Raw genomic sequence first — 12275 nt, forward strand, 5'->3', positions numbered from 1 at the left:
GGCTGAGAGGTTAGAATGGCATCGGTTCCAGTGTGACATGCAGATCGCCGTGTCGGTGGCCGATCGTCTGCGAGCGGAATCGGAGCAGGCCCTAGCTGTGCTCCAGGGCAAACACAGGAGCGTGCAGAACCAGCTGGCTCAGGCCCACAGCAGACGGCAAGAGACCGAGCGAGAGCTTGAACGTGTACGGTCCGAACAAAGAGACGTGTGCACGAGACTGTCTGCACTTGAAGTGCAGCAGCAGCGTGAACAAGAAATGGAAGACACAACAGCAGCCTGCGGAGAAACGCCAGAGACACAAGACTCTGAGAAGGTTCGAGGGATGGAGATAGAAAATGCTACGCAGGAAGATGAAGTGACAGTGGTTAAAGGACAAAAAGAGGAGCCTGAAACTAATGATGAGACTTCTGGAAAAAGCTTCCAGCTGACAGGAAAGGGTATAGCAGAAGGATACCTTCGAAGTTTGGCTGCACGGGAGAAGAAAAAAGAAGGACGGAGTCAAAGTGAGCCAAGGAAGATCGTCATGTTGTCTGAAAGATCTTGGTAGGTGTAGATGACATTTCCAAACTTACTACAATAGTCTTTACAGGAGACATTTTATACATTTTTCTTACTGTCTTGACAACATGCATGCTTCCGTCAAAATACACCAATGATCAAGAACATCCCTCTTTAAACAGCCTAGTCAGAGCAGCCTGTCCTCATGTAAATAATCCACTGCCCTCGTGTCCTGCAGTAGCTGTCAGACGAGGTTTGCTCTGTAAGGGCCGAGCAAAAAGCGAATGAAGTAGAGCTGTTGAAAGAATGAGTGTGACGGAGCGGCTTTGTGCATGTCTTACGTTGAAACGGAGGTTTGATGTAAAAAAACAAAACATCAAGTAGGGATGCGCTGATCAGGTTTTCATGCTGCCAGTACCGATCATCCACGAGTGAAATCGGCCCCTACCGATCACATAGATTAAGTGTACATTTTTAAATAAAAAAAGATTTATTTTCATAGCTTATTTCAACCAAAACAAAGCGAATGTGTTTGTTGTACCGCAACATTAACAGAATGCTGGTATCCACAACTCACATTTTGTATTTCAGAATGCATTTATTTCTAGTGTTCACACATTATTAACTGAAAACCTGAATGAAAAGCAGCCTTGCAGGCGCCTCTCGGTCGTGGGGGGCTCCTTGGGTGACCGCTGGCTATATGATATGAAAGGGAAACCATCAAATTTGGACAAAAACATATTTGACTTACTTTTTCTAAATCACTGGTGCTTTGCAGCAGCAGATAGTGCTCCCCTTTGCTCCCAACCATGGTGGGGACCCCCAATCATAAATAAATGCATCCACTTTGCTATGATGTAATGATGTGTAACAATTTGTGCACCCAATAACACTGCAGCTCTGCTTTTCTTTTGGCTTTGACGTGATATTAGTTCCGTATAGTCTGATTTGCCCGGTAAGCTTCTGAAACTCTGTAAATTAGGTCTATTCTTATGTCTTGGTGGAGAATCTGAGTGGCTTGCTTGGAAGACACATTTTCTGCAGTAGGCAGTTAACATAAAAATGGTAGCTGAAAAATCCAGAGACCCAAATATTTGGATACAAGCAATTAAAAAGTCAGTTTTGCATGATATGTCCCTTTTTAACTTGTTAACTTTTGACATTTTAGGAGTATGTCACGCCTTCCACTGCCAGCTGACGCCGTTAATAATAACAACACGAGCTCAACGTTGCCATCATGCAAGGTAAAAACAGGTTCAGTTCATTGCAAAAGAAATGACCAAAGCCCTGATCTTCCCCTGATTAACTTTCATTTCAGAAAGAGGAGCCAACACGAGCGAGAAATACGACTCACGGTTTGAAACGTGTGGACAGCTGCTCTAGCTTTCATGCAGGTGAGTTTAAAGCCTTCGGAGCACAAGATGGTCAACTGTGGTCCAGATCTGTACGACATGGACCTAGACATGTTGTTAATTTTAACATGCCCAACTTTTTCCTCAGGGCATCAATGTGGAGCGTGTGATTATTAGCCTGCCGCACAGCAAGGTGGTTCTGGGTTGGAATACGGCCTGGACCTCTCTGTGTGGGATTTGCATGTTTGTCCACTGGTGTGAATGTGAGTGTGCACGCATGTATATAGTGTATGTGTCATGTGATTGACTGGTGACCAGTCCAGTGTGTACCCCCTCACCCAAAGTCAGCTGGGATAGGCTCCGGCTCTCCCATGAACAGGATAAGCTGCACAATGAATGAACTGTTTCCTCACATTCACAGCTTTTTTCGGTCAAAACGGTAATAAATGGACCGGTGCACTGACAAATCGCTTGCATTGTAATTTCCCCACATGACTACACTTCTCAGACAACATATTGTTGACTTGAAATCAAAATTTGGACGAGAACCACATAATACTGCGACTTGTGTGAGCACACACAAAAGTCATGTGTGACAGCAGTCAACAGAGGACCTGCTCCCTCTCTGGGATGCAATAAAATGTCATAATTACAACATCAGTCCTTCAAATTGAATGCTATTGGCAAAATGGAAGCATGTGCAGCAAGTGCAAGTACAAGCAGGTAATGGTGAGAAATTCTATGATGACTCCTAGTGAGGCCTGTGGGTTACCACGTTTGTGTGATTGTGACCGTTATGTATTTGTTGCAGGGAAACGGGATGAAAACCCAAATTCAGATACTATTAAGTAAGTAGAGTGTCTGCGTAAGGCTTTTTTTAAAATGAATACTGCACTGAATATGCTGAAATGCTGACACTTGTAGACCTCAGGACAGAGTCCGCTCCGTGCCTCGGCGTCACGGTGGCTCCAGAAGAAACTCCCTGCTCTTCTGGTGTCAAAGTCGTACTCAAGGGTATCAGGTTCAAAATCAGACTTCATCTTTTTTTTTTTTTTTTACTGAATACGAGTACTCAATCCTTAGTAAAAAATGCAACTTTCATGTATTTTAACGTTTGACAGAATATTGATATCACAAACTTCAGCACCTGTTGGGAGGATGGTTTGGCCTTCTGTGCGGTCTATCACACTTACCTGCCCACTCACATCCCGTACAACAGCCTCAACCCAGCAGACAAGGTACAATACTACTTTTTATGTGTACATCTCTCAAGGTAATGCATTACACAGTACCTTCTGAAGGAGGCAATCATATTATTGTAACAAGATTCCATGAACTGAACCTTTTTAATAACTCCTTCTTTTTTTTTTAATTCCCCAGAAAGGAAATTTGGAGCTTGCTTTTAAGACGGGAGAGTCTGTTGGAATCACAGCCACTCTGGTGAGATTTTAATTATGCTTTAATTTTTTATTTTATTTTATTTTTTTTATGAAAAAAGCTGTTGAAACAATAAGAACGCGTACTGTGAAAATGTCTTCGGCCGCCACTAGAAAACCGGTTGTGCTCCGATTTTGGTTCAACATTTACAATAAAAGTGACTGTTTAGAATGATTACATTAGCTCCAGAACATTGCCCTTCTCTCTTCAATTGTCATTGTTCACTCATGACACAATCCAGGATGAAGCCCTAAATATGCCTTCCACACTTATTGAACACATTTCAAGTGGGAAATGGATAGGTACTCACCACTAATGATTGATATGAAAGCTGATCAAAGAGCAGCTAGAACAAAAACGACGAAAAAAAACTCATCAGTGATGCATAAAGCCATAACCGTGCAGAAATTGCGGGTTTTCTAATAGTGGTACAGGTATGATGTACATTTTACCTGTGTCGTCACTCATTTTCTATGCCGCTTGTCCTTGTCCTTACACCCTGGACTGGTCGGCCAGTCAACCGCAGGGCACATACTGTATTAACAAACAGTCATTCATATTTATGGACAATTTAGAGTCGCCAGTTAACCTAACGTGCATGTTTTTGGAATGTGGGAGGAAGCCGGAGAACATGCACAACATGCAAATTCCACACAGAGATGCCCAAGCGGCGATTCGAACCCAGGTCTTCCCGATCTCCTGACCGTGCCCTGCCGCCCTGTATCATCACGTATTTATATGAGGTGTTCTTTTGTGGAAAAAATGTCTTAAATTAAAGAATTTTTCTTTTTTTTTTAACCAAAAATGTGAATTTGCGAGCGGTGGATGCTGCATGGAGAAAGTGCACTCGGTTCTTGTACACAAGTGGATGAAAGCATGGCTCCACTATACTTCTTCTCCATATTACAACATTTGATGTAAAAATGTTGTCCATCTGTCAAAAAATGCAAGAAAGAGAAGCCATGTTGGGATCTTAAGTAGCGTTACTAATACGTCTGATCGTGATCCAAATAAAACGGACCAAAAAAAGGTCATCTAGAAATGAAAGCTTTCCCAGTGGGAGCGATTTAGCCTTGTTGTTGGGTCTTTAGCATAAAATAAGTGTGTTCATTACTTTTGCCAATATCATTCAGTTTGGTGGATGATGCTGAAAGAGATTTGTTTCGGGTGAGGAGAAAACAGGTCAGATGTATGGCATCTCTAATGAGTAGTAGTACAGATGTTGCACTGAACTGCATACTGATTGTTTCTATGATGCATAAATACAATATATGCCCGGTGGAACTAATTGTAATCACCTGCAGCAATGCTTATTCTCTTGCTCTCTTTCATATCATCATTTTTTGCAGTCTACGGAGGAGATGCTGAAGTCAGATGGTCCAGACTGGCAGAAGGTTCTGGGCTACGTGGAAAGCATATTTCATCATTTTGAGAAGTGAGGTACCATCTCCGCTGCCTGCGTCGAAACCCTGTGTTTGCAATAAGACTGTAAAACTACTATTATGCAACATTTTTATGGATCCTTCATGGTTGCGTAGTGCTGTTTTAGTTTTACCTTTTCTGTTTAAAATCGCTCATACTGAATAAGGCAAGCAGCCACGTTGTTGCACCGTACACAAAGTACTTTTTACATTACAAAATGAACTCATGTCACATTTCTTTTGGTGAAGCTACGATGCACTGGTTTGCACCTACGTTTATGTTTAAAGGAAATTAGCACTTTAATGAAAACTCTCTTGGGAATGGGGCACTTTAGTCTTATCTTAGCTGATAAGTATCATCATCTGCTGTGGTTGTCACATTCATTGTCTGCATGCAGCCAAAGACATGAACCCACTTTTATTGTTCAAATGTTTTGTTTTTTTACTGTCTGTGAGGAAAATTTTAGAAAATGTGTTTCTCCTTTTTAAACATCAAGCAATGAAGTTGTTGCCTGAAGACTTTATGCAATAATAAAGGTAATATATATATATAAATATATAGTATATATGCATAAACACTATTCACTGTGCAGTTTTTTTTTAAGGAACTTAAGAACCCGAAGGAGCCACCAAAACACAACTCCACTCCTAGCAGGACCTGCTGCTCGTTGAGAAGAGCTATATGTGCTTTCATGTTAACCAAAATTGTCCAATAAGACCAGAAAAAGTCACTAGATATTAAAAATTAAAAATCGGAATACTCGCTGGCAACACTGATCGCTCCTGCAATGTCGTCTTATTCTGTGGCAGACCAGGTGCATATGAGATGTGATAAGAAGCAAGAGTTACGACACCATCTACGTTCACAGACTGTCTCCTTCCAATGTGTTATCAGCCAGGGCGAACAGGTAGTGTCAAATCTATTTGTGACGGTCCATATTTACTTGTAGCGGGTCGCCACAAACGAACATATGAGAAACACTGCAGTACATGTTGTGTTTGAGAGCATCAACCAGAACCAGAATATAAAACATTTATTAACATAAATATATATATATATATATATAAAACAATGTGAAAATTGGGTTAATGGAAATGTTTCAGCAATGTAGATAAATACAACCACAAATCCATACTTACTGTATGTCATTAACAAAAAAACAATATAGCATTTTTAAGCACATGAAATGACATTAACTGATCATTTGGCTGTACTTGAATGTTGATATTTTCAGGTAAGGACACTAAGGGGGTATTCTGCGAAAGTGGCTCAACCAGCCCGGGCTTTGTGCTCAAGATGCAGGTGAACGAAACCAGAGTTCCCCAAACAGAGTGGTAAATGGTACGGCAACGGTGATTATCAACTTCCTTTGTCAAGTACGTTTCTCGGCTTTGCGCTCAGTGCGCGTTCACATAAAAGGGGGCGTCAAATTATTCTACCTCCGTGCAAAAATGAAGCGTATTTACACAAGATGAGCAAGTCATTGTTATGGAACATTATGAGGAGTTTAAGGATTATTACTGCCAGAACGAGGGAGCACTGCTGGCCGAATAATGCTGAGCGTGTAAATGCGCAAGTTAACACTGATTATTATATTATAATATAAAAATAAAATACAGCAACTGCCTTTTTCGTGTTTGAAATATGTCTATTTGTCAGTTTACTGCTAAATGTTTTATCTTGTTGTGACCACTAAGTGGCAGTGTTGACGTTTTGTGGCGACCTTTGTTTTGTTAGAATAAAGAAGGGTTTTCTTCCAGTTAATTGATGCCTCAGAGTGCTTATTCCTCCAGCAAATATAAGAAGACTAACAGGCTGAGTACTCATGCAAGGAGTGCTGTGACATGTACGTCTGCAAACAGTGGCTGAGTTAATATTTCATTTGCATTTCATACCTCATGCGCGGGTGGAAAAGTGAGCAAAAGTAGTGTATTCTCTCCGCTGATAATTATCTTTTATAGAGAACTTCATCAGGGAATGCTAGCGAATCAGTGTGATCTCAAAGTAGCCACTCCCGTCGCAGTGCTGCTCAAATTGTTCTTGCTCCCATGTCCACCGGGTTCTCAATTAATGGTGAGACCATCTCTGAATGAGTTACTGTGAAACCGCAACGCTTTCATATTCGATTTTAATGTGAAAGTCCGGACATAAACTGGTGTTACCATGGTGATTCATCCGCTGAACAGCCAAGCGTGGCTTTACACTCAACACCCTTCTTTTACCCACTAAACTAGTTTCGCAGAATACCCTCTAAATGCGAATACGGAATGATGTTTAAGGTGATATCGCAAACAATCTTCACTTGATGCAGGCACTTGGATTGTTCTATGAGGCTGGGATGGTGCCACCTATAGGTGGTGTTGACAATGGGGGCAGGAGGAGAGACTTGAGTTTTGCTGACATGGCCGCTATTTCTGGGTCTTGGGTTTCATACATCTTCACTAATCTGGCAAATTTGAGTACACCTAAAAGAGAGGCACACCCACAATTAAACCGCCAAAATTATTTGATATTAAAAGCAAAATAATGGTTAATGTTTATCCTCTGGTACGATTTCCATTTGCACTATTGCCTTTCAAATGCAATAAAGAGCCCATCACAGGTAATCGTGTGTGGAGTGTCAAGTGCATTCAAGTGAAGCGGTCGTCCCACCTTCTCCTTCATTGTTGAATCCGTAAGCTTTGATGACTTCCTGTTGGATCTGAGTGGCCACGGGGAGCACCAGCTGCAGCATCTTGCCCATGTCGTTGCAGGCGCTCTCTCTGGCCTCCTCCATCCGTACTGCATTCTCTGGGACCGCGAAGGCCTGGATCACCTCACTGAGCACCACTACGCCACACATGATAATAAAAACACCGATTTATTTAGCCTCAGTAACATGAGGTCCAGGTGTAACTTGAAACCAGAGTTATGATTAATAATGTTCGCCATGATTTTGTCATTGTGTCGTCGCATTAGTTCTCACATTTGTAAGCGGTTTAAGTGCAAAAGGAAAGGAAAGGCACCCCATAATGGAGGGAAAAAAGCTTGTCATCAGTCATTCAAATTATTAGGGGCCATTTGGTTGCAGAGGGAGCTAATCCAACAGTGCCACCAAGTGCCCAACTGACAGAAGTAATTTTGGGGAACGTTATCCGTTGTGTACTTGGTTTGGTTTTAGTGTGATTTTAGACCCTGTGTGTCAACACACCACGGGAAGGTGAGATATGATGGTAAATGCAAAAGTACATAAAATCGCTAAGCTCCACAATGGGGTTCTACAAATGAATCTGGGTCGTGACTTCTCACCTCTAGTCTGCTCCACGGTCAGGGTGGGCTGTTGTGCTGGGGCAGAGGCCATGTCTGAAAACAAAAGAGCCTGTTTAATAACATTTGTATTATATTTTGAACATCGTAATCAGGTGAATGGGCAATGAAAACAGTTGCAAAACATTATTACATATTGTTACACTCATAGTAAAGCTAATGTTAGTACTGTAAAAGGGAGGTTTGTAAAGGAGCTAGTGTTATGTGGCAACCATCGTCGATGTCTCATACCCACACCTAATTCAACGTTGAATTTGGTGTGGTTATGATGCGTCTACGGTGGTTTACAATACGCATTTTTGATAATAACTTGTGACGTTTTAACCATGTAAAAGCTGATGCATACTCAATAAAAATGCAGCATAGTAAAATGCAACTCACCACAACGTCAACAACAAGCTCGCTAGCCAAAAGCTTGGTGTGGCAAAACGGCACCTTTTCACGACAGTCACCAGACGTTTGCGACAGTACACCCTCCTTTCAGACAGCCGTGCTAGGAAAAGTAAACAACGTCAGATAGCGACAGAAATATCACTAAAACGTGGTAAAGTGGCCGATTCAGTACGTTTTATTCAAGGATATAGGTTATTGCTGTCATTGTGGAGCAAGTTAGGAAGATTACATTAATGTGATCTCTTCTGCGTGGCCTGTCATTTGTAAGATTATTGACAATGGAGCGGAAACTTGCGGAGTTTAGGGCACGTCGACAGGGCGAAAATGCTCCTAATATTAATAATAAAGATCAATTTGCTAAAGCTAACGTGGACACCACTACAAATGACAGTCCACTTAAAGAGGAGACTTCAGAACACCCTCTAGGCCAGGACTCACAAATGGAGGTGAGACGGTGTGAATACCTGTAACAAGAAGATTACTCTGTCCAAATGTAATCAATACAAATAATCAAATATAAATATATTGCAATTGATTAATTTATACTATCCAGGCCAATGTAAATAATGCAATGTTTGCATGAGCTAAATGTATTTTATTCCTGCAGGGTGGTAGTGACTGGCTGCTGGACAGCGCTCTTGGAAGATGGCTGGCCTCAAAAAAATATGTCATCTCAAGCATCACGTTCCTCAAAGTTCTGCTCTGGCTGGTCCTGCTTGGCATGTTTGCAGAACTGGAGTTTGGCTTGCCCTTCTTCGTCGTTTCCCTCTTTTACTGGCTGTATGAAGGACTGCGTAGCCCTGCAGCGAGGAAACCTGGAGAAATGAGCGCTTATTCCGTCTTCAATCCAGACTGTCAACCTTTGTTGGGTGCTCTTACTGCAGAGCAGCTGGAGGGAGAGATGGGATACAGACCCCTGGCAAACAGATGAAATGTGTGTAGATTGTACTGTTTTTGATTTCACATTAAATGTATTATTTCCATTGCTGTTTCATGTTTGAAGGAATGTGTGTTAAATTTATTTTTCTTAAAATTATGTTGTTAAATGCCTACTGAAATGCCACACATACAAGTTAAAACTTCCTAATAATACAGCAACAACACAATGGAGAGTTGCATTCGCTTCACTCAAATTCAAATGTTACCATTAATATAGATTTAGATTATTAATAATATATAAATACTACACTCTGTAATATAGTAAATATAATAATATACACAAAAATATAATAATAAATATATCAATAAATACAATATAATTAGAAATAGAATATAATTATTATAGCGTTTCCAGACGTATTTTTAATTACAAGTACACAAATTATTTAGAAAGCGGTTGTAATCCTTTGAATGTTTTTCCTTAAGCAAATCAAACGTCCACTAGGGGCAGCGTTGTATTCTTTCCATAGAAAAGTTACATTTTTTTTTACAACAAAGCGAGAGCGATACCCCTTTGTACTTCCGCATTCGTTTTGTAATCGACTCATTAATAATATATAATAGAGATACCAAAGTAATACTCATGGTTTATACAATCATCACAGGATGACATTTGTTGCAAGTTATGGGAGATTGATTTTAAATTAGCAGTTTTTCTGTTTTTCGAGGAGCTCCCTCGTAGTCTCTCGGCCAGTACTTGTCTTGTCACTAACTGTGACACTTCACTAACTACTCCTAAGGTTATTTACGGTAACAGCGACTGTAGTAGTACAGGTACTAGTGAGTATACCAGTAAGTATTCTTCATACTTTACCACTGAGACCTGCAACTGATGTGTATTAATGTGTTTTTCCCTTAAATCGCAAGTGGCGTGCTATCTTCCGGTTTAGCTAAAGATGTAACCCAGCTGGTACCTTTGATTACATTGTCATACAGTTCACCTGTCAATTTAGACCTTTTCGCTTCAGTCTGGGTGGTATATCAGATCAGACAAATTATCAGACAAATTTGTTCTTTTGACACAACCTTTCTGGCTGTTATTTGGATAAATGGTGGACACACTTCACAATTATCATGGTCATGTAGCGTGTTGAGTATTATATGTACAATATGTTGAATTGACACACTAAAAGTAACCAGTGTGTTGTATTTAGCAATGTCTGGGAGTCCAGCCGTGGTGCTTCGCTTGGTGGCATCAGCCTACACTGTGGCTGAAAAGGCTGGGGACATTGTGAGGAAGGTGCTTCACCGTGGAGAACTTGGCATTGTGGAAAAGGTGAGAAATTGTTACATTGACTACAGCTGTGGTCCCCAACCACTGCTATTCCCCCCATTTTTTGCTGTTTTCTTGTTTAGTTATCACTTTAGAATGTGTCTTGGGCATCCAAGTGTGGCAGGATGGACTTTGTCAACCAGCATTGCGGAACCAGTTGTTGACTTCAGGCTGTCTCGTTCTCCCGGTACTGCGGTTGACAGTGTCGTCACGAGTGTTTGGTGCCTGGTCTCCCCTTTCCAGCACGGAAACCTTACAGACGTGGCAGTGGGTTAGTCCCGGCGCTGCCCTCCACCGGCGTCCATGCTCACGGCGCCTCCCCTGTGCGGAAACGACCGGTTGTCGCCTGCCTTAGGATATAGCAAATTTTATCTTGTTGACGGGCGCCATTAAATGGTTTTGCCCTTCGTGACCAGTTTCCCCAGGACTGTGGTGTATTTGTGTTTATTACTACTTTCGTTATAGTGATTGGTTTGACTCTTATTTGGTGTGTAGATTACATATTTGGTTTTGTTACATATTTTACTTTTTCTTGCTTTTGCTCTGGGTTTGCAGTGTTTTTGAGTTTGAACTTGATATTAAAATATTAATATTTCTCCCCCCGGCAACATAATGTATTTTTAACAAATTGTACTAAAAATAACGTTGTATGCTTGAAAACACGTCTTCTGCCTCACTGGTGCAACGAACCTAGCATCCCAACCTGGCGTTATCGGTTTACTTTTGTTAAAAACGTACCTCTTACCACCCTCGTGTTGCCACACAAGTACAAATGAATTGCATCTACAGTAAAGACAAGCTCAACTGAGACTGTCAACTTTGTCCACAGGATGGCGCTAATGATCTGCAGACACTAGCGGACAGACTTGCACAGAAAAGCATTTGTGCTTCACTGTCCAGACGCTTCCCCAAAGCAACCATCATTGGCGAGGAGGTGAGTGCACCCAAGATGTTTTGTCGTCACATAGAATGCCTTTTGATTTGAATGTTCAACCATCTCACTCCTGTGTAGGACCTTCCCGCTGAGGAGGTGACCGAGGACCTGATTGAAAATGGCCAAGCAGAAGAAATCCTCAAGAAACGCTGTCCTGCTGAATATGGTGGAGTGAAAGAAGAAGAGGTAACAACCAGTAGATGTACAATATGGCTGCCTCATTGGCAATTGCATTCATTGTGGTGGTGTACAAGGCAGAATCATTACAACTCTTTTACTATATAAATACTTCTGGAGCTCTGAGCTTTGGTGTTAAATTGTGTTATGTCTGTCTTTTTCAATTTTAAGCTAGTTGTGTGGGTGGATCCGCTTGATGGCACAAAGGAGTATACTGAAGGTGAGTAAGGTCACATTCCATATACACACAATCCTATATTACCTGGCTTAAAAGTAAAACACAGAAGACTGGAAACAAGCTTTTTTGTCAAAACCACCTATCAATCATTCTATATAAGTCATTTGCGGGGCCATCAATCAAAGGTCACCACAGAAGACGTAAATATCAGTCTTTCCTCATTTATTTTATGAATCACATTGACCGGGATATAAGATGATGCACTGTGATTGGTTGGCAACCAGTCCAGGGTGCACACTGCGTCTCGCCCAAAGTTGGCTGGGATAGGCTCCAGCATACCCCCGTGACCCTAATGAGGACAAGCGG

General features: G+C 41.4%; 4 protein-coding genes across 13 annotated transcripts in view; 3 read left to right on the forward strand and 1 right to left on the reverse strand.

The window, feature by feature from the left end:
* Positions 1 to 5610, forward strand: part of LOC129172722 (cytospin-B-like) — a 95462-nt gene extending 89852 nt beyond the window's left edge. For 4 of the 8 annotated variants that reach the window (XM_054762746.1, XM_054762747.1, XM_054762745.1 and 1 more), the window contains 8 exons: positions 2 to 543; positions 1667 to 1742; positions 1817 to 1892; positions 2662 to 2698; positions 2775 to 2871; positions 2972 to 3088; positions 3231 to 3290; positions 4637 to 4784. In XM_054762746.1, the coding sequence (XP_054618721.1) occupies positions 2 to 543; positions 1667 to 1742; positions 1817 to 1892; positions 2662 to 2698; positions 2775 to 2871; positions 2972 to 3088; positions 3231 to 3290; positions 4637 to 4726 (1095 nt within the window). In that variant the 3' untranslated portion in view covers positions 4727 to 4784. Of the gene's footprint in view, position 1; positions 544 to 1666; positions 1743 to 1816; positions 1893 to 2661; positions 2699 to 2774; positions 2872 to 2971; positions 3291 to 4636; positions 4785 to 5518 lie in introns of those variants that run through there. The other 4 variants (XM_054762748.1, XM_054762753.1, XM_054762751.1 and 1 more) reach the window with 4 other exon arrangements.
* On the forward strand, positions 5485 to 9391 carry saysd1 (SAYSVFN motif domain containing 1). 2 transcript variants are annotated; one of them, XM_054762754.1, is made up of 2 exons: positions 5485 to 5616; positions 9016 to 9391. In XM_054762754.1, the coding sequence occupies exons 1-2, from the start codon at positions 5497 to 5499 to the stop codon at positions 9337 to 9339; spliced, it is 444 nt and encodes a 147-aa protein (XP_054618729.1). In that variant the 5' UTR covers positions 5485 to 5496; the 3' UTR covers positions 9340 to 9391. The 2 variants fall into 2 exon arrangements, 1 of the variants encoding a protein (XP_054618729.1); XR_008567066.1 differs by lacking the exon at positions 5485 to 5616 and adding an exon at positions 5634 to 8854 and having other exon boundaries at positions 9016 to 9162.
* Positions 9392 to 9856: 465 nt separating this feature from the next.
* Positions 9857 to 12275, forward strand: part of bpnt1 (bisphosphate nucleotidase 1) — a 69403-nt gene continuing 66984 nt past the window's right edge. For both annotated transcript variants that reach the window (XM_054760972.1, XM_054760971.1), the window contains exons 1-5: positions 9857 to 10139; positions 10502 to 10623; positions 11450 to 11554; positions 11633 to 11740; positions 11903 to 11951. In XM_054760972.1, the coding sequence (XP_054616947.1) occupies positions 10504 to 10623; positions 11450 to 11554; positions 11633 to 11740; positions 11903 to 11951 (382 nt within the window). In that variant the 5' untranslated portion in view covers positions 9857 to 10139; positions 10502 to 10503. The remainder of the gene's footprint in view (positions 10140 to 10501; positions 10624 to 11449; positions 11555 to 11632; positions 11741 to 11902; positions 11952 to 12275) is intronic.
* enpp1 (ectonucleotide pyrophosphatase/phosphodiesterase 1) overlaps positions 11721 to 12275 on the reverse strand; it is a 28292-nt gene continuing 27737 nt past the window's right edge. Inside the window, exon 24 of the mRNA XM_054760967.1 lies at positions 11721 to 12258. The gene's annotated coding sequence lies outside the window, so the exon portion shown is untranslated. The remainder of the gene's footprint in view (positions 12259 to 12275) is intronic.

Source organism: Dunckerocampus dactyliophorus, chromosome 19 (genome assembly GCF_027744805.1).
Source record: "Dunckerocampus dactyliophorus isolate RoL2022-P2 chromosome 19, RoL_Ddac_1.1, whole genome shotgun sequence".
Lineage (NCBI taxonomy): Eukaryota > Metazoa > Chordata > Actinopteri > Syngnathiformes > Syngnathidae > Dunckerocampus > Dunckerocampus dactyliophorus.

Excerpts from the sequence above, each read along its gene's own strand:
- saysd1 (XM_054762754.1), top strand. The coding sequence starts at position 5,497 with ATGTCGTCTTATTCTGTGGCAGACCAGGTGCATATGAGATGTGATAAG. Across the intron at positions 5,617-9,015 it reads TTATCAGCCAGGGCGAACAG|GGTGGTAGTGACTGGCTGCT; the intron begins GTAGTGTCAAAT and ends TTATTCCTGCAG.